The sequence below is a fragment of the Numenius arquata genome, chromosome 3, assembly GCF_964106895.1.
Source record: "Numenius arquata chromosome 3, bNumArq3.hap1.1, whole genome shotgun sequence".
Taxonomy (NCBI): domain Eukaryota; kingdom Metazoa; phylum Chordata; class Aves; order Charadriiformes; family Scolopacidae; genus Numenius; species Numenius arquata.
Window position 1 is genome coordinate 11,767,089 of NC_133578.1, and position 21,283 is coordinate 11,788,371.

Below are 21,283 nucleotides of genomic sequence, written 5' to 3' on the forward strand. Positions count from 1 at the left end.
GGCATGGTTTAGTTCAATATTTGATTTTAATCTTCTGAAGAGAAGCCCTGAAATCTCCCAAAGACTCCTCTGTTCTGCATCCCATTTGTAACTGCTGCTGACAAATTCTCATGTGATACTTTTATGATCTAATCCTTGAACCTGGAAAGAAGCTTGAAATCATCTGGTAATACACTGATGAATAATGTAATGTAGCGAAAGCTATTAGCAAAAAAAGGATTAATACTTGGCAGAAACATTTAGGAAGATGTTCAAGAACAACTGGTTAAATTTAATATCCAGCTGCTTTACTGATGTTTGAGTTGTAATACTTGTTTTAAATAGACTTTAAAGGATTTCAACTGAAAATCAATTCCACATCTAGAATGTCTTTAGAGAACAGTCTGCCCTGTGTGCTTTGCTGATCTCTTCCCCATATTGAGCTTTAAACACTTTAAATATTTAATCTAGTGTTTTCTCCCTTTGAAAACTTACTTTCCCCTTACTGTGCCGTAACCCTCTTCTCCCTCTGTGATTTGCATTTACCACCAAACACAAGCACTTCCCCAATGGCATCAAGCTGTGATAACACAGCCAGTGGGCGTCTTGTTCCCCACCGCTGTCTGGCGGCAGCTGCCAAGATGCGGTCAGCACAGCTTGGTACCAGCCAGCTTGTACAGAATTGATAGAAAACTTCCTTTTCCCCTAGGAGCTGCAACAGCGGCTCCTTACCTTAGTGGGAGTGGAGCTGAATCAAAAGAAGTCATTAGCTGAGATTTAAACTCTATACTTACTAGCAACACTGTAACGTATATTGACTTACTGAAAGTTTACCAGAAGACAAAAAGACACTTCCCCCCTGCCCCATCCCCTCCAAATCAGGCATCTCTTCAAATCTCCATTACGGAAATGTTATTTTCATAGTTTAGAGTTTTACTTTTGTTTATTTTACATATACATATACAAATACATATAAACCACAGAAAGGGATTTCCCAACTTGTTCTCTGCTCTCTAAAAAAGGTAACAATTAACATAATCTGGGAAACATATACACCTTGTTAAGCAGGAAGAGGAGAAAGCAATTGCCCCTCTTTCCCGTAACCAGGGCAAGCACACCTTGTGAGTGTAGGGTTTGATCATAATGACAAAGATATACAAAATACTGAGCCTAACTATGAGTCTTGTAGTGCCCTACTCAGGGAAGTCCATAGCCCTTCACTACCTTCTCATCCAAAAGAAAGCAGCTCAGAGGGGGTGGTATTCCTCCTGTCATGTCCTGGTCCCTTGAGTGAGGCAACTGAGTTGGCTCACAATTAGTTTTCAAGGGCCAGGTCAGAGATATGCTACTCCAGGGCAAGCAGGGGCAAAAGCTCAGTTTTGCAGGCAATTCTTAAAGATCACCCCTCATGCCTCTTCTCCAAAATAAAATTATTTGAGAATGTGGGTTTGAATGAATGTCTCATCTGCTGTCAACAAAAGGAGAGTGGAATGAAACAAAGATTTCATGTGAGAGCATTATCCAATAACAAAGATATTCATAAATGAATGCTTTGAAATGATCTGAAAATCGCGGATGTGGGAAGAAACCATCTTTACAAACTTCTCCCATTTTCAGATCGCTTTGTGAATTTTAATCTTATTTTTTTTACCAAAGAAATTATCAGTAGATGCGTGAGTGCAATTTTCATGAATGGAAAGGCTGCTAGTTGACAGCTGAAGAATTAGCTGCAGATGATAAATGATTTATTTCATTGTTAACCTCTGGCTCCATTACAAGTTTTAATGATTAATTTGATTTTCTAAAGTTTTTACTCCTTCCCTTCCTTCAAGCAAGCAGCAATTGTTGCCGAAGGGATAACCTTTTGTAAGATGTTCACCTGGGAAGGAGAAACAAAGTTAACTTATTTGTGTTACCTCTATGGCCAGCTGAAACTGCTCATGCTCTCGCTGGAGCTGCTCGGCTTCGGAGAGGGAGCTTGCATTGACAAGGCTTGCGTTCAGCATTGATTCACCATTCCTGATCCAGCCAAGCACCTGGAAAGAAAGGATGTGCTTATGGAAAGGTTGCTTCAGTGCAAAGGTTTATGTAGTCACCGATCAGAAAATCCGCCAGCCTGGCTAAAGAAAAGGTACTTTGCCCAGTGTGGTCTCAGGCTGAATCAGTGAGCAGAAAGAAATCCTAGGATGAGGACTTTATGACATAAATTTTTAGAAGGTAAAGATCTTATTGAAGAAGTTATTGCTTGAAGAATTGAACTCCTGAAGTATTTATATGGATATCCGGATAGTAGAGAGCTTTCATTTCCAAGATTTGATCACAAAAATGAATGTTGCCCCATGCAAATACCCCAGGGCAAGACCACAAACATAATGGGGGAAATTTGAAATTAAACATATTTCCAAATGAAACACATTTCCAAATTTCCAGCTGGAATCATGGACCTTACAACTCCTTTCTGCTCCACTTGCCTTGGTTCTTTCACACAAAATGCTTATAAGTATGCTTATACTTATAAGTATCTGAAGGGTGGGTTGAAGGAGGAGGGAACCAGACTCTTTTCAGTGGTTGCCAGTGACAGGACGAGGGGCAATGGGCATAAGCTGGAACATAGGAGGTTCCACTCAAATATGAGAAGAAACTTCTTTACGGTGAGGGTGACAGAGCCCTGGAACAGGCTGCCCAGGGAGGTTGTGGAGTCCCCTTCTCTGGAGATTTTCAAGACCTGCCTGGATGCAGTCCTGAGTAACATGCTCTGACATGCTCTGGGCAATCCTGCTTCGGCAGGGGAGTTGGACTAGATGATCTTTATGGTCCCAACTCTAAAATTCAGTGAAATTCAGTGAAATTCAGTGAAAAGTCAGGGCTTAGGGATGAGAAAGGAAAAGACGCAGTTGGTTTCATCTGACATGGAGTTAAGATGCAGTTGGAGTTTCCACCTGCATGCAGAGCTAGGAAGAAATCCCAGGTCTTGCATTTTATATTTACTCAAGAGGCTTTAGTTCAGGGATATTCAGATTATTTGTAGACATGTAATGCATGCTGTAATGACTGCAAAATCAAATCCTAAATATACATAATTAATCTATCAAGCTTGTATTTATTCATTTAAGCAGCAACATTTTCTTCTATTTTAAGACGTGTTTGGAAAATTAGCACACAGAACACATGTGCTAGTTCTTTGCCGTGTTGTCTCAAAGCCTCTTTTCTACCTGTGTGGGTGTCAAATTATTCCAATAAAGCCAGAAAGTTGCTGAATTCAATTCACAGATGCACAGGAAAGCCTGTGCCCAGTCACTGCCCTAAATTTAGCTTGTGATTTACAAAGCTCCAAAACTGACTTTGCTGCAATACTCTATATAGTAATTTCCCTTTTGTGCCATCATTTTCATGAAGCGATCCATTAAATTGTCGAAAGAAATAGGGATTTTCTGTTGTTTTGGTTTTTATCCCTACATCATGTATCACCCTAGTTATAGCCATTCAGTTCCCTGTAGGGGAGGAAAATGAGTTTTCCCTAGGAGAAAGAAAGGGGAGCCATCTACACGTGTAGCTGACCCTAATTTGTAGAAAATTACATTCTGCTCAGTACAACAGTGTGGAAGATTTCATTTGTCAGCTTTCTCTCTTTCATCAGCAGGTGTTATTGTTCCTGTGGGAAATGCAACAAAGATTTAAAGGAAAAGAAATCAGGTTATCATATGGCAATCTTTTTGGCTGGCATTTTCTATAATCCATCAGACAAGAAAGCTACATTATTACCCACTACATGGTACCAAAAACTGAAGTTAACCAAAGGATCACTATATCTGGGAAAGACTGGAAGTGAGGACATCATAAAGCAAGACACGATTTCACATTTTATATACCGTGTTATGTCCTGACTTTGGCCATTTGGAGTGTAGAAAATACTGACTATGTATGCTAAAAATGCCATAGCTTATTATTATTTTTTTTTAAACAATACAACCAGGGCATGACAGGGTCCTCTTGGAAACAGCTTTCGTTTGAGCTGAAATTTTCAAAATTTGCCACAGAGGTTTCGATGCAGATTTCACACAAATACCTGTGCCTCTAAATAGTAATAAAATCACTGGAAACCTCAGTCTTAAAGAAACTCGACGAGTGAAAAGCTAATAGGCAACAGGGTTGAGTAAGGAGGAAGAGGGAGCATATAACCGAAAGTAGCCAGGCTTCTTCTAGTGTTAGTGATACATGTGCATTCCTCTGTACAACTGTCTTGTAGACTCAAAAATATTCAGGGTGAAGCAGTTCAGGCCAGGCTCTGCTGGACGACAATGTGCCAGCAATGCTGACAGCGTTCTTCTTGACCAAGGCTGCTGCCACCCCTGAGCTGTGCCCCTCCTGCCTTCCCCCAGAGTGTGGGTTCAGGCACCCGCTGTGGGGCTCCTGCACTCCCCCTTCCAGGCCCAGTGAGCACCCAAGCACTAGCAAATTTTGCTTGAAAGAATTTAAATAATGATCCCATTTTACATCCAAAAGTCTAACACTTAAATGTCAGGGCCTCATTTGGGATTGCATCAGCTTTTTCCATAGTAATGCTTTTTTCTTCATTTTTTTTCCTCTCTTCTTTTTTTTTTTGTATGTGTTGTTTACATATGGTAAGAAAAAATTTCAGTTGCATACCCAAAGCTTCTTAAGTCTAAGTGCAAAACCCAGTTACCTGCAGAGCCTTTCATTGTGTCCCTGGTTTGGAAGTAGACTGTGCAATGTTTGTTTGTATTTACACATTTGTATCTGGTTTACAAGACCTGCTCACAAATTGACTCCTACTTACATGGTGCTTAATACCTTTTCATTAAAATATGTACAGCAGCTGCTAATACTGCACCAAGATACTTCTCTGATCATTTCCTGTATTAATAGATTCACCATTATCTGGCAACGTGCAGACAGGCCAAGAGCAAAAGATGGCTTTAAAAAGACATTTCCTACAAATTACAGATTTTATCAACTTTGTAGAAACAGTGATTAAATAATTCTAGAGTTAAATAAATCTCCAAAGACTCTTTTAAAAAACCTAAGCATACCATTTTTTTTTTTTTTTTTTACACTGGAGAAGCAAAAATGCATTGGCAGCTACTTAGATAAAAGCCACCTGCCACTGGAGGACAATTTGACTGCAAAGCATGGGTTGTCTAACACGGCAATCACCACAGGTCTGAAACAACTCCCACCTTTGACTCCAATTTGCTTAAAACAGGCTACTTCTGCATATGGCTCCTCTGAAATGAAATAATAGTACCAAGTTCTTCTAAAAATCATCCCCAGAAACTCTGCCACCTTCACTGTGCACAGAATTAGACCTTACAGAAAAAATAAAGTGAGGCACCTCTTGTGCAGCCTTCCTTAAGAAACGAGAGCTCTGTGTCACATAGTCTTTCTGTTTGCTGGGTTAGTTTAGTCAAAATGCCTTCCTTCATGTTTCTAAAAAAGACTTAAGGCATTGCTAATGATACCCATCAAGTTACACTGGAAAAGATTTTTAAGTTTAAAAGGCAAAATATTGTAAGTGAATCTTTTACATCTCTGGACCCTTTGTAGCTTCTTTGAGAGGCTCTTACTACCACAGACACAACCACCACCAAAGACACCTCCTGCTAATTTTAGCCATGTTCAAAACTGCATCAGATTTCTGGGAGCTCTGTGACATCAGACTGGGAAAAAAACCCAAATACATTGAGTGCCTCTCAAACGACTACTTCCCATCATCCTTTGGGCATATTCATCTGGAAGCATATCTGATGCCAAACAGCCAAAGCGGATGAATAACAAGCACATGAAAAGGAATAAATACACTTAAAAACAACCTGGAAAATAAGTGTAGTGGGACACTGTGAGAATACCTGGGAGTAAATTACGTCAAGTTCAACACTTATCAAAAAAAGAAATAAAGTATACAAAGATAAAATAATGCAATAGGGAAGCCAAACAGCTGCAAGCACAGCATTAGAGAGTTTGTTTTTAAAACTGATCTCCACAACTCTATTCTGCTATTACTTTTATGTGAGCGATCCAAGCTCTGTAGTTTCTGTCGGAAATGAGCGGGATCCAAATGAGGGGAAATCAGTCTTGGGCAGGATCTTTCTTAATAACAAAAGAGTTTGTGAATCACTGATCTATACTATTTCCACTCTAAAGCAGTTCACAGAACATTTCATTTGGAATTGTTCCGCTTTAATGGCCCCGAACTTTGATTCATTGTCTTGGCATTCAAACCCTTGGTGCACATGATATAAAGCAGAAATCCCTGGTAAATGAGACTTAAATAGATAGAGACAGTTAAAAGACTTTGTATTTCCATGAGCCATTATATCAAAATGCAAACACATGTACGTGTAACAGCCTTGACCAATTTTACTATGTCAGCAGAACCTAACCACAGCTACAGTAGGTGTCTTGTGGCAACCGCATCTCAACTGATTCACAAGAGTGAAAGCACTTTGGTAATGAGATCATTCATCGTCTCAGATGCACTAAAATGAAAGTGAAGGAAATCTGGACCAGACTGGAGATGAACTACAAGCCAAAATCAATATATTTCCCAATTTCACTAAATGGTTGCGAGTATGACTCATCAACAGGAAACCAAATTGATACGGCACAGATATATTTTAACTTGCCTCTTTCTAAGGGAAACTGTAGCTGTGGTAATTTATAGGTTAATAAGCAAAGGAGTCCTTAGTATTCAGCTGAACAAATAAAACGATTCTTCACTATTGGTTTGCTGAAAGGTCCCACAGTAATGAAGGCTCTGATGGTCCCAAGCTCCGTTAAGGAAATACTAAATGAAGGTAGCTGTTCTCCTCTCACAAGTCAGTATTAGATAGTTCAGTCCTAAAACCATTTCCTTTGGTTAGATTTTGGGTTATAAAATAGTTAAACCCCAGCAGATAATTGATAATGAGACAAGTAAGGTCAGGTACCTGCAGAGAGTGCTGCACTGCCACTGTATGGCTCCAGGAGCAGCCACAGGGGTGGGTGACTGGCACTTCAGACTGGTCAAGTGGGCTCGTGACACTTGGTCAGATAGCGATAACCTGCATTTTTAGCATTTCTGCTACACGTATCACTCTTCTTTATTTTCTGTCATAAGTTAAAATAGCTCTACTTCATCATAAATATACTGCACAAAACTCCAAGCCTAGCTAAGTTGCATGTAAGAAACTGGGAACCTATGGAAAAAAGGATACACTTCCTGATCATGTTAAGGTGGTGATTATGAATATCACAATCTTTTTTTTTCTAATTTTTTTTTTTTTTTAAGAAGAAAGCCAAAGCACTCTATAGAGCTCTGGAGCTTCATGAGGAGTTGGCCTTCAATTATCACAACTGCAAAATAACTACATTTTCAAAATAAAAATTTAGGAGAGTTCTGTGTTATTTTCATTTAGTACCGCAAAATATTCATATCAAAGTGAACTTTGAAAGAAAATGTACGTCCTGCTGTTGATGCTGCTGGTTTCTAGCTTGAGAGTTGTCTGAGAATGAAAGATTTTTTGCCAGCAATGATAAAACAATTCAGATAAAGCATCACTCAAATATTCAGTTTGGAAGAAAGAATAACTATGATCATGTATACTGAGTACTCAGTATATTCCTTTTTTTTTTTTTTTTAATAAACAAAGAAGCAAATCTTTTTAATGAACACCTTGTAGTATTCGGAAGAAGACACAACAAAACCTTCCCAGTTGTACTTTTAAAATGGAAACCTGAATATTCCAGGTGTCTGAAAAAATGTTCCTGGTTTTCCTAATGAAACCAAGACCATTCCATTGAAATCCAGACATATACTGAAGTGTGAAGCCACCTATGGATTAGGAAGCAGGAAGTGTAGCATTCTGTGTAGCAAAGGAAAACAAAGAAATGTGAGGCATCCAAATTAAATATCGGCGAAATCTGGGGAGGCAGAATACAACTGCCTAGGCTAGGATGAAATCTGGAAGAAAGACAATGTAACAATACTAAAATGGCTAATGAAGTCCAAGGACTTCAGGAAGTCTAGAAGGCACAGACTTTTTATCCTGCCCAGAAGATGTTAAAGATTCCTGCAGCTCAATGTATAGCAATAAATGAAAAGGTGAAACTATTGTAATATCATACTTAGACCTCACAACTCGGTCATCCTTTGCTTTGGGCCAGTTCTCCACAACAGCTTAAGTCTGGATCCCAAATCAAATCATTATATTCCCAGAACACATGGGAGTTTGAGGCAGCTTCTCCAGTTGAGAAGTTACGGGGTCAGTTCTGTGCAGACTTCCCATAATTATTCATAAAGCCAAATACATGCACACAAGAGGGAACAAAACCCTTTGTTATGTGTAAAGGGTCATGCTGCAGTCTGTCAGCAAATCAAGTACTCTTGAGGAAAGGAGGATTAAGATTGTCCACCTAAAGGTATGTGACTTGGCAGAAGCTACTTTTGCAGTTTGCATATACGTAATGGCTGAAAACCCATTTAAGACGCTTAAGTGGGGTTAAAAACTCTCACCTGCTTGACTTCAGCCTGTAGGTGCCGGAGCTGTAGGCACTGCTCTAACCTCTTGTGAGTTTGGTCAGCATTAAGCTCCAGCTCGTGCTGTTTCTCGTGAAGGAATTCCAGCAGTTCTTGAACCTGTGTTGCAAGATCAATGTCTTTTTCACAGATCAGCTCAATGCCTGCAACATGGAGAGAGAGAGGACATTGCACTTTTCTGAAATTTCAGTTGTTGCACAAATGTAACCTTTAAAATTTTCTGCCACCTAACACATCGATTTACAACTCGGAGTAATTCTTTCTCGCTAAACTCTCTCACATGTAGTATTTGGCTTTCCCAGTTTCCTATTCTGCATCACTACAAAGTAGTGTTTTTTGTACAAAGTAGTGTTTCTGTGGTGATCATTGCTCATCTCAGAATCAGAATCAGAATCAGAATCAGAATCGTAGTGGTTGGAAGGGACCTCAGAGATCATCGAGTCCAACCAACAGTAAAAAAAAAAAAAAGAAAAAAAAAAAAAAAACCAAAACAAAACACCACAAACAAAACCACCACCCACCACCTGAACACACAACACAACAACCAAACCAAAAACCATCACCCACCCACACAGCACCCCACCACAAACCAGTAATCTTGGACACTAGAGCATGCCCTGAAGAACCATGTCTACACGTTTCTTAAATACCTCCAGGGATGGTGACTCCACCACCTCCCTGGGCAGCCCATTCCAATGCCTGATAACCCTTTCAGTAAAGAAATGTTTCCTAATATCCAACCTGAACTTCCCCTGGCGCAACTTGAAGCCATTACCCCTTGTCCTATCATCTGTGTCTTGGGAGAAGAGACCGACCCCCGTCTCTCTACAGCCTCCTTTCAGGTATTTGTACAGAACAATAAGGTCTCCCCTCAGTCTCCTCTTCCCCAGACTGAACAACCCCAGCTCCCTCAGCCTCTCCTCATAAGACTTGTGCTCCAGACCCCTCACCAGCTTCGTTGCCCTTCTCTGGACCCGCTCCAGCACCTCAATGTCCCTCTTGTGGTAGGGGGCCCAAAACTGGACACAGTACTCGAGGTGGGGTCTCACCAGTGCCGAGTACAGGGGGACGATCACCTCTCGGTCCCTACTTGCCACACTGTTCTTGATACAGGCCAGGATGCTGTTGGCCTTCTTAGCCACCTGGGCACACTGCCGGCTCATGTTCAGCCGACAGTCGACCAACACCCCCAGGTCCTTTTCTGCCAGGCAACCATGATCTCAACCATCAGCATCTGGCTTCTAGGAGATGATTTAACCAGAGCCTTGCTTAAAAACTTGCATGAACATCTAATTAAAAAAAAAAAAAAAAAGTCAGAAACCCCCTCCCTGACTTACAGTAATTCATTAACTTATACTTTAGAAATGCATGTTGAAAAGAAATAAGAAGAGAAAAAAAACGAGCAAGAAAATATTAAAGTGAAATAAAGGAAGCAAACTGTAGCCGCCAGATCTGCAGTAGTGCTGCAAGTGCATGGAACTCCACAGTGCAAACTCTTTTTCCATCTGTACACTTGAAAGGATCATTAACAACAATTTAGTATAAACCAGCTATAGTTCATTCAGAATTATTCCACAGACTGACTTTCATCCAATCTTCACACACCAGGGAGAAAAGGTGACTTAGTACCACATTTCCCATCCCCTTGAACCCTGCATGGAATTGATAAACCCCTGAATGACCTGGACTGATTTCATAGCTGACCCTGACTCGATCAGAAGGTTAGAATAGAGACCTCCTAAGTCCCTCCTGAATTTTCTTACGATCCTACAAGATTTGTGTGTAGTGGTTACGTGAAATACAACGCAGAGCTTCACATCTTCCTTCTTTATTACACTGGTGCGATAGCATTGTTGGATACGTTATCAGTGTAATTGTGGAAATTTGGCCTGGAGGAAATATGACATCATTCCATGTTACTGTAATCCCTGTGATTATAAACTAATAAAGACCCAACTTTTCCTTTATTTAGGTCTGCTGGAATGTTGCCATTGGCCTCAATACAGGGAGGATCAGGAACCTAATATAAAAATATAATCAGATTGTAGTAATGCTGAGAAAACACTACACTTTTCTCCAAAGCTGTTTGATTCCAGGGAATAATAGGACATTTAAAAAGAAATGTGTTAATTAGAAGCTGCTGTACAAAAGGCTCAGGTACTATTTTTAAAACCCATTTAGAAAGATGCCTTTTATTGCCCCTTTATCCTCCTCAAAGACTTCTGACTTCCACTCTCTCTCACAGCAATATCTACAGAGGACAGTACACAAAATAAATATGACCGTATTATTACCCTATCCTCTTTTTCCTGGTATCTGGTTTTACCAGAAAAAGCACACAGGAATGCATACGATTGGCTTATTCCCTTTCCCAGCCAAAACAAAACAAACCAGTTTCTTCATTACCAAATAAAGTGGAATGGCCCCTGGCTTCCCATTTAGAACTAGAAATTTAATGTATGTTTCTATTCTTGGGAGTGAAGTTCCTTTCAATTGCCAGACACCAGGCATTGTTGCTACAATTAGCCTGCATATGGTTCCGTATCCTCAGGACATGATGGTGTTTTGTATGCTTGACTTCACCACACCTATTTGATATTAAATGCACAGTTTTCCTTCATGCACACTCAGCTGGTATGGTTTTGATTGTGCTAACTCATCAGCAGCAACCAGTGAACTGCCTGGGATGCTATCCAAGGGCAGCCTGCACTCCCTATGATGAATGGTCTGCCCTTTCTTGCTTGTCATATGTCACGCAGATTTATTCTACAGTGCCAGCGCACGCGGCGAGAACGCTTATTCTTCTCAAAGATTGGTTTGCAAAATAGAAAGCCTTGTTTTCAGAACAATTTCATACATATTATCTTTACATTGTGTTTTGAAAAGCACAGCTGATTTTCTGATACACCGAATTTGGTTGCCATTTTCTTCTAATGTCTCAACCAGTGCAGCAGATTTCAAGGGAAGGATAATGAATTGAAAATGTTCTAAAAAAAATATTATAGAAAAGAGTACCGAGCCACACTTAATGGCATCCTACAAAACATACATGAGTTACACCCGAGCAATTTGCAATGTGAGATACCATTCAGCGTAAGGAAGGGGTATTGCTTTTTGATCTGTACAAAGCTGTTTTGAAACTGCTTTGAATATGTTCTTAGGCTGAACTATTAAAAGCCTGTGACAGGAAAGTTTAGTATCCTCTTCCTTGCAATATAAACTATAGTTATAACTAACTATAAATGACACCACAAACAAAATGAAATAGATTTGCATTTCCCTTTTAAGCAATGCAATGCTGGGAAAAGACGTGAATGATGTTAGCTTGACAGCCAGGAAACAAAAGGACTTTGAATTTTCCACATAACAGGTAGGGACTGTGTACATTTCCCCGCCATCAGCTTTGCAGTGTATTTCAGGCTTAACTTAGACAAATTGCTTCTAAGGCATAAAAAGGTAGCTCTGTAACCCATGAGCGACTCCTAACTGTAGTTCTCATTATGACAATGATACTGACAATGCAAATGGACTTTAACAACCCAATAAATTTGTGCAATCAATTAATCAGCTATTAAAGTGTGACTACTTTCAGAACCTAGAAGCAGAATGACTAAGGTGCATATGCTAATGAATTACATGAACGCATCATCACTGCAGCTCAGGTCAAGGTGTTAAATCGCTGCTGAATTATGACCCTAAAGTTTCCACAGGAAACAGATTTCCCAGAAATGTCCAAGCTGCCACTTTTGGAAACACCAGGCCCTTTCAACATATCATGTTAGACAACTAAAAATCAATATCCATTTTTGAGAATATTCACCCACATATTTAGCTTTGCTATCAATAGCAGACCTACAATCAAACTGGAAAAATAGAAGATAGGTTCATTGAAATAAAAAGTGTTGGCTTATTTAAAAGTCTGGTCTTCTTGAGAATACTGTTATAACATTCTCTAAATGTAAATGTTTCCTGAAGGACACTGATTTTAGTGAGACAAGAACACAATTTGAAAGTACTGCAAAATTTCAGAAAACACAACCTGACTTCCAGATCTTACATATCCCCTAATAGAAACAAACATTTCCTTGAAGAATAATTATTCTGATGGTGAAAACAGGCTCATCTAAACCAGGCTCACCCACATGTGGTGAAGTAGTGGAAGGAACCACGGGAACATAACTCTGAGCTGTACGGAGCTTCAGAAATACTGGACTCGCATAGATGCCTCACATGTACAGGTGCCCTGAATATCTGTACAGAGTCTGCTCTGGTGCATCACAGGACCTCTGTATTTATTGTGCCAACATAACAATGTCCACAGTGATTTCCAGACACTCCACAGCAAGCTAAGAATCACTCCAAATTTGCATCAGACATGCAAAAATCATGGGCAAATGTTCAAAAACCTCTTCCGACCTGCACAAGATTTTCAAGGGAAAAAGGTATCATGCATGGAAAAACCTGGATGTAATTTTATCTGACAGACTTACGAGCTTAAAGACCTCCAAGCCAAAAGCCAGAGTAATCAAAACTGAACCATGTTCCCATGTGACATGATAAAAAGAATAAAGCTCAAAGAGAATTATAGGGAAGGGAAGAAACTTGGTCAATTACGAGTAGCTGGTTAGGTAGAATGTGCCTGAAAAATCACATTTTTTCTGGCTTTATCTTCTGTGGCTTCAGCTGAGTTTTGATTGTAGCAGGGGTGACACTGTACAATAGGAAGCAGCAATAGCAGCTGATTTCCCAGACCCCTGCAAGTGCACAGCTCTGGCAGTAAGAACAATCACCCTTTAACTTATGCACTGAATGACTATGATATAGGATTCAGGAAGAGGGAGTAAAATTAAATGAATTTTTTATGGAGTATAACTGTCCTTTATTGAAATAAGAAACAGTAGGCTCCCAAGAGCAATCTCTCTCCCTTATTTTGCCATTTTCCCAGCATTTAGCATTCCACGCATGGCAGACATGACCATTACCTTTGATTAACTACAGTTACTCTACAGCCCCATGAGGCTGCTGTTTCCTTGCCTTTGGGAGCAATGGATTTTTATTGGGTAGGCTTCATAGAAAGTGATCTTAGATAATCTTATAAAAAACATTTTAAAAGTTACTTCATTTAGTTGCTAATCTTTTGTCTGCAATCCAAAAGAAGTTGTTTCTAACTTCTTGACAAACACAGAATTTTATTTTTTGCCCCCACAAATCAGTCACTGAGACTCCTGACTCTACTCTGCTCTGGATCATATTCTTTACCTCCCATGGATTTCTACTGATATTAAGATTCTTTCAGGATTAAAAAAAAAAAAAAAAGAAAGAAAGAAAGAAAAGCATCTTAACTGATGTATTAGGACAAGTTTTCTTGTCCAAGAAAGCAAGGGGAGCTGAAGCACAGGACCAGGTGTAGTGTGGGCAGATCTCATAGAAACTCATGCGCATGGTTCACTCAATGCACCGGATTGTCCAGTTCACAACATACTCTTGTAGCAGTCCTTAAGCCTCTGCTGAGTGCAGCTTGCCAAAACAGGCTGAATACTGCCAGATTTTTTTAAAGGTGGGTGCCTAGAGGTAAAATGTTTGCCAAAGAATAAAACCATAAAAATCCTTTTTATTTTGAAAGTGCAAATTGGGAGGGAAAGAGCAGGAATTGCTCTTGCTTTCAGGTATTTAAGAAGGTTAAAGCACTTTAAAAGTAACATTCACTTCTGGACTTTACGCAGTGATTAATCCGAGTTACGATATTCCTTTTCCAAATGCAAAATACAAGGATACAAAAATCCTGATTCATAGGATGTCTTAGAAATAGGATCCTACTGCTGAGAAGCAGAGTATAAGTATCAGACAGACTCCCTATCAACATGAATCAAGTCTGTCATTTAAGAGCACATGCCAAAGGTGGGTTTTTTTACATCCAAGTTGCTACCTTTAACTTTCAAGTGCACACTGAAAAGGAAAATTCCAGTATGGTTTATCTTATTCCCTTTCTGTACAAAATAATTCCAATTAGAGCTGGCTGGAAACGAGAGTTCCATTTCATGACTGGTTTCAAGGCTCTCTTATTTGGATTCTTTCCCAGAGGGTTCTTGGATAACTAGCTTCTTTCTCCCCTCGCTCCCCTCTCTCTCCCTCAGGCATGTCTGCACCCTGAAATGGGGCACAAGGAAAAGGTACTCAAGTCTGTGAAGAATGAATCCAGCACATCTGGTCGCTTTGCCTCTCAATAAAGTCTAATTGCAGAAAGGTTAATAAGCTTAGGAGTCCAGAATGACTAGACTCCATCCAGACCTGAGGTCTGACCAGACAGATAAAGTATCTGTAACTCACAATTCTCTGCAGTGCTTGTTTCTGAGCTGGTGCAAGGACAAGGACCTACCAGTGTAACTTGTCTTGCCCTCCCCTCTCCATCCACTTTGGAATTGATCACAACCTCCATCCTGCAGTTTCTGAATGAAACTTGAAAGTCTGTTTTATTTCTTCAATGACTTTCAATCTCAAAGAAACAGCAATTTTTGTCATATAATCCCGAGTCAAAGAATTCCCAAAGCTTGTGGAACAGTTCTGGGAGTGGAGAGACAGGTACTGTCCATACTTACTCATGTTAAAAGCTGATGTGTTTGGTATGTATTGGGGTGTTTTTGCTTGATATGCATATTTGGCAGTTGGGGTTTTTCTTCTTCTTTTGGCTTTTTCTCATGTGAAATAGAGATCAAATGTTCTCTCACCTGAAGCCTGGACCTCCATGATGTATTGGTGTAAATCCTGTCCTTGCTGGATGACTTCAAAGGTCATGTTGTTCATGGCCAGCTTCCGCTCAGTGTGACGCTGCAAGCGCTGCTCAGCCAGAGTGAGATCTTCGGTATTGAAATCATTCATTTGTCTCAGCAGATCTTCATTCCAGGCATCTAACTCTGCTGTAACCTTCAGGGGCAGAAGACAGATACTGTATTCACTCAAAATTAATGAAAAATCTAACTCTCAAACTGTGTTTAGATCACCAAAGTACTTCACATTTTGACTCTGATCCAGAAATCCCCAAACCACAGCATCAGTACGCTCTGGATTGTGCCCACTTAATGGTAACACTTAATTTTTTGCTTAGGTGAAGATCTACAAAAAAATTATTGGTCCAACAAGAAATCTGACTCCTTTTTTCCTTACACTTTCCAAAGAGCCCTGTAAGAAAAGAGCCACTTTATTGACATGGATGGTAGAGATAATGTTTCTGAATAAATTCAAATTTAAATGAAGAAGTAATGCTTACAGAATTGCAGAACAATTTGTAACACTTGTGACCACATAATCCCAAAGTGGTCTGAATGCTTCTAAATACACTTTGCAACACACTATATGTTACATATTACAGATGGAAATATTATTTATTCTGTCTTCATAGAATTGAAATTATAAGCTGCTTTCATTTAGCCCTAAAACAGGGATAACTAATACATTTTCAGAACTATTATTGATATAATGTATTGTGAGCAGTATCTACCCATTGTTTGCAGAAAATGCATGATGAAACTAGATATTTTATTATGAAATTGTGAGTTAACCTCCATGGCTTTGACCGCAGTTGTACAATGAGTCCTATGTTGTGTTTTCACAGACTTTTATAAGGACCTTTCTGTTGACTGTTGACTTCGGAACAGGCCCTGTATAACTTTCTTCTCCTGTAGATCTGAAAGATTTACACCGGGGAATGAACATAAATAATTCACTTTTACAGATGGGGAAAGCACAGCACAGAAAAATCATACTCAAGGGCTAGGTGAATCACCAGTAGAATCACGAATGGTACCTGGCTCTAACCAAAGACCTATATAACCTGCCAGTAAGCCATGGGAACATGCAAAATCTTCTGTTATAATCGGGAAGCAAAGAAAGTAACAGGCAGTCTGATGATTTCAGTAGTCAATTCACTGTATTGTCTGTATTTTACATTTTAGCTCACAAGTAGCCAATCAGTATCAAAGTCCGTCTCTGTTTTCGCCTGTTCAGTTAAAGCAAGATCTAGCCTCCACCCAAATAGCACAGTCTCACCTCAACCTAGATTCTGCTACTAGAGACAAAAAAAGAGAGAACGTACTCATGAAAATGAGTGAGGGAGCGGGGAAAAGGGGAACAGGATGCATATAGGCCAGCACTGTGCAGAATACAATTTTTAAAAGTATTTAAAATTATTAAATATATGCCTTAATTGTGGTTAATAGGTCAATTCCTCATAGCTCGATTCAGGAGAACTAAAACCAGGTATCTAAATTTCCACTTGTGCGTGTTATTATGTAGTGAAAAGTTCTCTGTTTCTCACTAAAGGAGCTCTTCAGTGCCTGCGTGCAGCGAGATGCTTAACTTCCTAAGTAGCCAAGATTCAAAATTTTCTATTCAGTTTTCATTTCCAGAAAGCATGCATTATATCCAACACAGGCACAGGAAGGCAACCCAATCGGGCCGGCTCTCAGCCCTTCTCACATTAGCATGGGTGGGATGGGAATATACAGTTTTGCTTTAGAAGGGAAAACATAAGCAGGTTTTAGGCTCTTTTTTGAGAGAAGCAGAAAAGCAGATTTACTCAACCAAGAACCTGGGATCTCAGCTGCAGGGTGAAAGGCAGAGCATGGACATCCTGAGGGGCTTCTATTTTTCTTCAGCTTGTTCCATTGCCCATTCCACTCAATTACCTTTAAATAATAGCTATCTCTACAGTCTTTGGCCCCATTCCTGGTTCCTTCAGCCTCTGATTCATTCACACGTCGTAGCTGGAGTTCCTGGACTGTGGAGGCTTATTGGCAGATTTAACAGTTAGGGAGAAATGGTCACAGTAGAAGCTGGAGAAGGGTTTTACTAAATACATTTACATTTAGAGACAGATCCTCAGCTAACACTAATCAGAACTGAGGTGATCTTGACCTTGTTTCAAACTACAAATAACAGAATGAATTTAAAGTGCAGGCTCCTACAGTCATGACAATAACACTTAAAGTTCAATACAAAGCCCTTTCTGCTCTTTCTGATGGAAAGGCATGTGATATAAGTGAAACAGAAGAGTTTTATTATTGTCTGTTTAAATACATTGCATTGATCCTCAGGCTGCTAAAACATAATTATTGGAAATTTTTCAAGGATTAACAAAATACTTCACAATTTCCTGTGAACATTCCCATGCACTCAGGACGATGCCTAACAGCATTTATAAGTGACAGTAATAGGAAAGATTAAACTAAACAAAGAATGAGTTACATTAGTTTGCTTTGACAGCCATGATGCTACAATTGGGGGATTCTGATCACAACAAAATCCCTCCATCCCATTTATGTCTATGGACATCATCTCCAGGACAGAAAAATGCAAATCTTTCAGAGGGCTGACCTACCAGGGGAGTTGACGATGGACACATGAAGGAATCAACAAAAGTTTCCACAAGTACACTGAGATTCAGCGCTTCTACAAAACTGCCTGGATAAACCTCTCTGCTGTGGTGCTGATTCTCTCAGTAACTTTTCCACTTGGCTGTGGAAGGGACACTGAACAGTGCTGGTTATATCACTAAACCTACAATAATTTCCATTTGAGCACAGGGAAATGGCTGTTCCTGACTGTACTGCTTTTTTCCCCTTAGGCATGAGCGTCCAAGACAGGTCTCTAGCAGAGAAGCATCATCATTCAAGAGAGGGATTGCCTCCCAGGCAACCAGTGCTCCTCGTGCTCATGTTGGCAGCCAGCTTTCACCAGGCTCACCTAAATATTTACCTGTCCTATTAGCCATTGCAAAGCTCTGAAGGGTTTATGCTCCCTTATCCACAATCCTCAGTTCAAATCAGTGGTTCCGTTAAAGACAAAAGGACAGTACAACCAGTCAGGACATGAGCTGATAAACTCTTCAGGATGCAAGGCCAGTTCAGAAGGCCCCAGCAGACACTGCCAGGAGCAGGAACGGGGGCTAAGACTGCATCTGAGTGGCTCTGGACAGTCAGCCAGGTCTAAGAGGGCTTGTTAGCCCAGTGCCAGCTCTGCCAGGGCCAGAAGCACAGCCACCAATGGAGGGGAGGAGAAAGGAAGAGGGGAATTGCCTCCGAGTGGGAGCTGATGAAGGAGTGACAATCACCCCATGTGTTGGGTTAGGCGAAGAGAGGAAGGACAGCGAGAGGTGGAACATCACCAAATTTGTCAGGCAAAGCATGTACAGGAAGGTTGGGTACATTGCTCTGAGTAACCAAGACAAACAGATGGCTAGAAAGGAGTCTAAAGCACACGAAGGCAAAGAAGCAACAGCAGAGCTGTGATAATAACCCAGGTTTCCTAAATCCCAATCTGGTGCCCTATCCCAGAGACCATGCTGCTTTACATATCTCATTAAGGCATTTCCTTTTCTGTCTCTACAGCCAATGCCACAAAATCTCAGCATTTTCTGTACTTCAAACTCAACCATTTGGCAATGGTCCCGGAGTCCAAATTTGAGTCCATAACTGATTTGAGTTGAGGATAGGGGAAATGATTTGTTTTTCTTCAGGAAGAAGATGTAATTAGGCAGCTCTGTTAACTACAGATGTATATTTTTCAAGTCTAAAAAAAGACTTTGGATGCTTTCACAGATTGGTCAAGCATTGATATCTAAGGTGAAACTTGGACTGCATCATATAAAAGTGTCCTATCTCCTAAGCTGTGGCAAGAGCCAATTACACTGGGCCTGTGTCAGGAATTGTCTCATAAATGAGGCTCATTTGGCCATGAAATTGTTTAATTCCCTTTTGACCCAGAAGAATGGCTGATTAGAGTTTACTCTGCTCATCTTCTAGATTTTTGGTGGGAAGAACTGACAGCACTTCTTTTGTTTATTCACTTTACTTCCCAGTGTTTGTGATTCTAAATAGACCTTAGCATCCCTCACATGCCCTGAGAGATGAGAAGCCCCACTGCAAGAGAAGCCCTGAGCTGTGCTCAAGTGCCCCCAGAGTACTAACAAGAGAGAAAGACACAACAAAGCTATTGACTGACAATAAGCCTAGAAAGCACATTTCTTCATTCCTCGCCTGAAACAGATGCTCCTGCTGCCATGATAATGGGAGGGGAACTAATGCTGGTAGTGAGCCCCATCTAGTATTAAATGAGATACCTGAGATATCCTTATCAGAGCAGTGGAGGCAGCCCAAGAGTTAACTTTGGCACGTGAGCAAATACTGAGTTTGTGCTGAGCTCCATGCTTCTATCACAAGGCTATAATAGATATACAGACTGTCAGTCAGGTCTGTTTTTCATGCAGACACAGCGACCACAGTCTAGACCACACAGTCTTTAGGCAGGAATCCTCCTAAAGCAGCAACTTAATATACCCAAATTCCCACTGCTGCAATAGTGCTGCATTTGCTGCTTCCTGGATTTGTCATGTTGCAACACCAGCAGATAACATGACCAAAGGGAGAGAGACATGTTCATTTTCAATCCTGGAGAAAAGAGGAGAGGTATAGAGAAGAGGTACGAAGATGAAAAGTAATAGAAGTAATAACAGCAACAATAGCAGTCCAGCCATCTCATGCCTACCTTGTGAATTAGGCCAAAGAGCCTTCACAAGCTGCAGCAGCTGCTGTACATTTGCAATAGTTTAATATCTAAATCCTAAGTATCTTTTTTTTTTGATGCTGCTGCTGAGATTTTCTACAAAATGGTGCTGCTGAGCCTTGAAAGCTGCTTGCTTGGCCTTAATTCAGTGTTTGACACCTAAAGTTGTCTTGTTTAATGCCAACCAGAAATTTTTGTTTGCCAATTGAAGGAGGTGGAGAGGGGAAATGAGGAATCAAGCAAAAGAAAATAAATGGTGTACGGCGAATGAATCATGGAGGAGCTGATATTTTGAAGTATAGGCTGAGGAAGGGCATATGAGGAGGAGGGAAAGAAAGTTCTATCCTGGGAGTAGAAGCTATCAACACAAAGAGAGTGGGCTCACGAGAGGGATATGAAAAAGAGTAAAGACGTTTAGAAGAACAAACAAATGTAGGAGGCAGGTTGCAAGAGAAATGATGGTGCAAGTAGGAGGAGGAGCAAAGGTGAGAAGAGTGGGTAGAGCATGGGGATGAGGCAGGACAGGAAGAACAGTCACATAGGCACAGGGCAGATCTGTACCCAGCTCAGAGTCAAGAAAAGGGAACATCTACCTCATTTCAAGAGAAAAAAAGGTGGCAGCCATACAGCTGGGATGAACAGAAAGTGAAGATGGATGAGATGAGATGTCAGATATGATACATGAATGAATCAAAAAAAAGGTAATTCTGACTCCAGGATACTGAACGAGCGTCTGCAAACACAAATTATAACGGAGTAGGGGAGACCAGGTCCCTGAGGCACATACTACAAACTGGGCACCAGGGATGCCAGGGGCAAGAGCACTTGACTCTGCTTCAGTGTTCAGAGCAGGGTGGAAGAGCAGAGGACTGGATGTGACAGTATAAGTGGATCTATGAGCAGACTAATAGTGAAGGTATATGGTAGAGGAGATGTAGGTAGGAAAGGTGGAATGAAACTGTCACTTCTACAGATCATGTGAGCAGAAAGTTTGCCATTCCTTCTTCTCAGGCCTCGGTTTGGGCTGACACTCTGCAGTGTGACAATACTGTCATTCATTTTTTTTGACAACAGACAGAGATGCCACACTGGCTTAGTGGAGACCTGGGCCACTGAAGTGTGAAAAGCCTGTCACAGTGATGATTCTGCTCTGGTGCTTTTGACTATTGAATCCCAAAACTATCAAGTGAAACAATGGAATTCAGCTCCAAA

The 21,283-nt window shown here is 40.5% G+C and overlaps 1 protein-coding gene across 1 annotated transcript in view; it reads right to left on the reverse strand.

Moving 5' to 3' along the window:
- Nucleotides 1–21,283, reverse strand: part of KALRN (kalirin RhoGEF kinase) — a 492,654-nt gene that overhangs the window by 144,099 nt on the left and 327,272 nt on the right. The window contains 3 exon segments of the mRNA XM_074144827.1: nucleotides 1,896–2,015; nucleotides 8,492–8,658; nucleotides 15,241–15,436. Coding sequence (XP_074000928.1) covers nucleotides 1,896–2,015; nucleotides 8,492–8,658; nucleotides 15,241–15,436 — 483 coding nt within the window.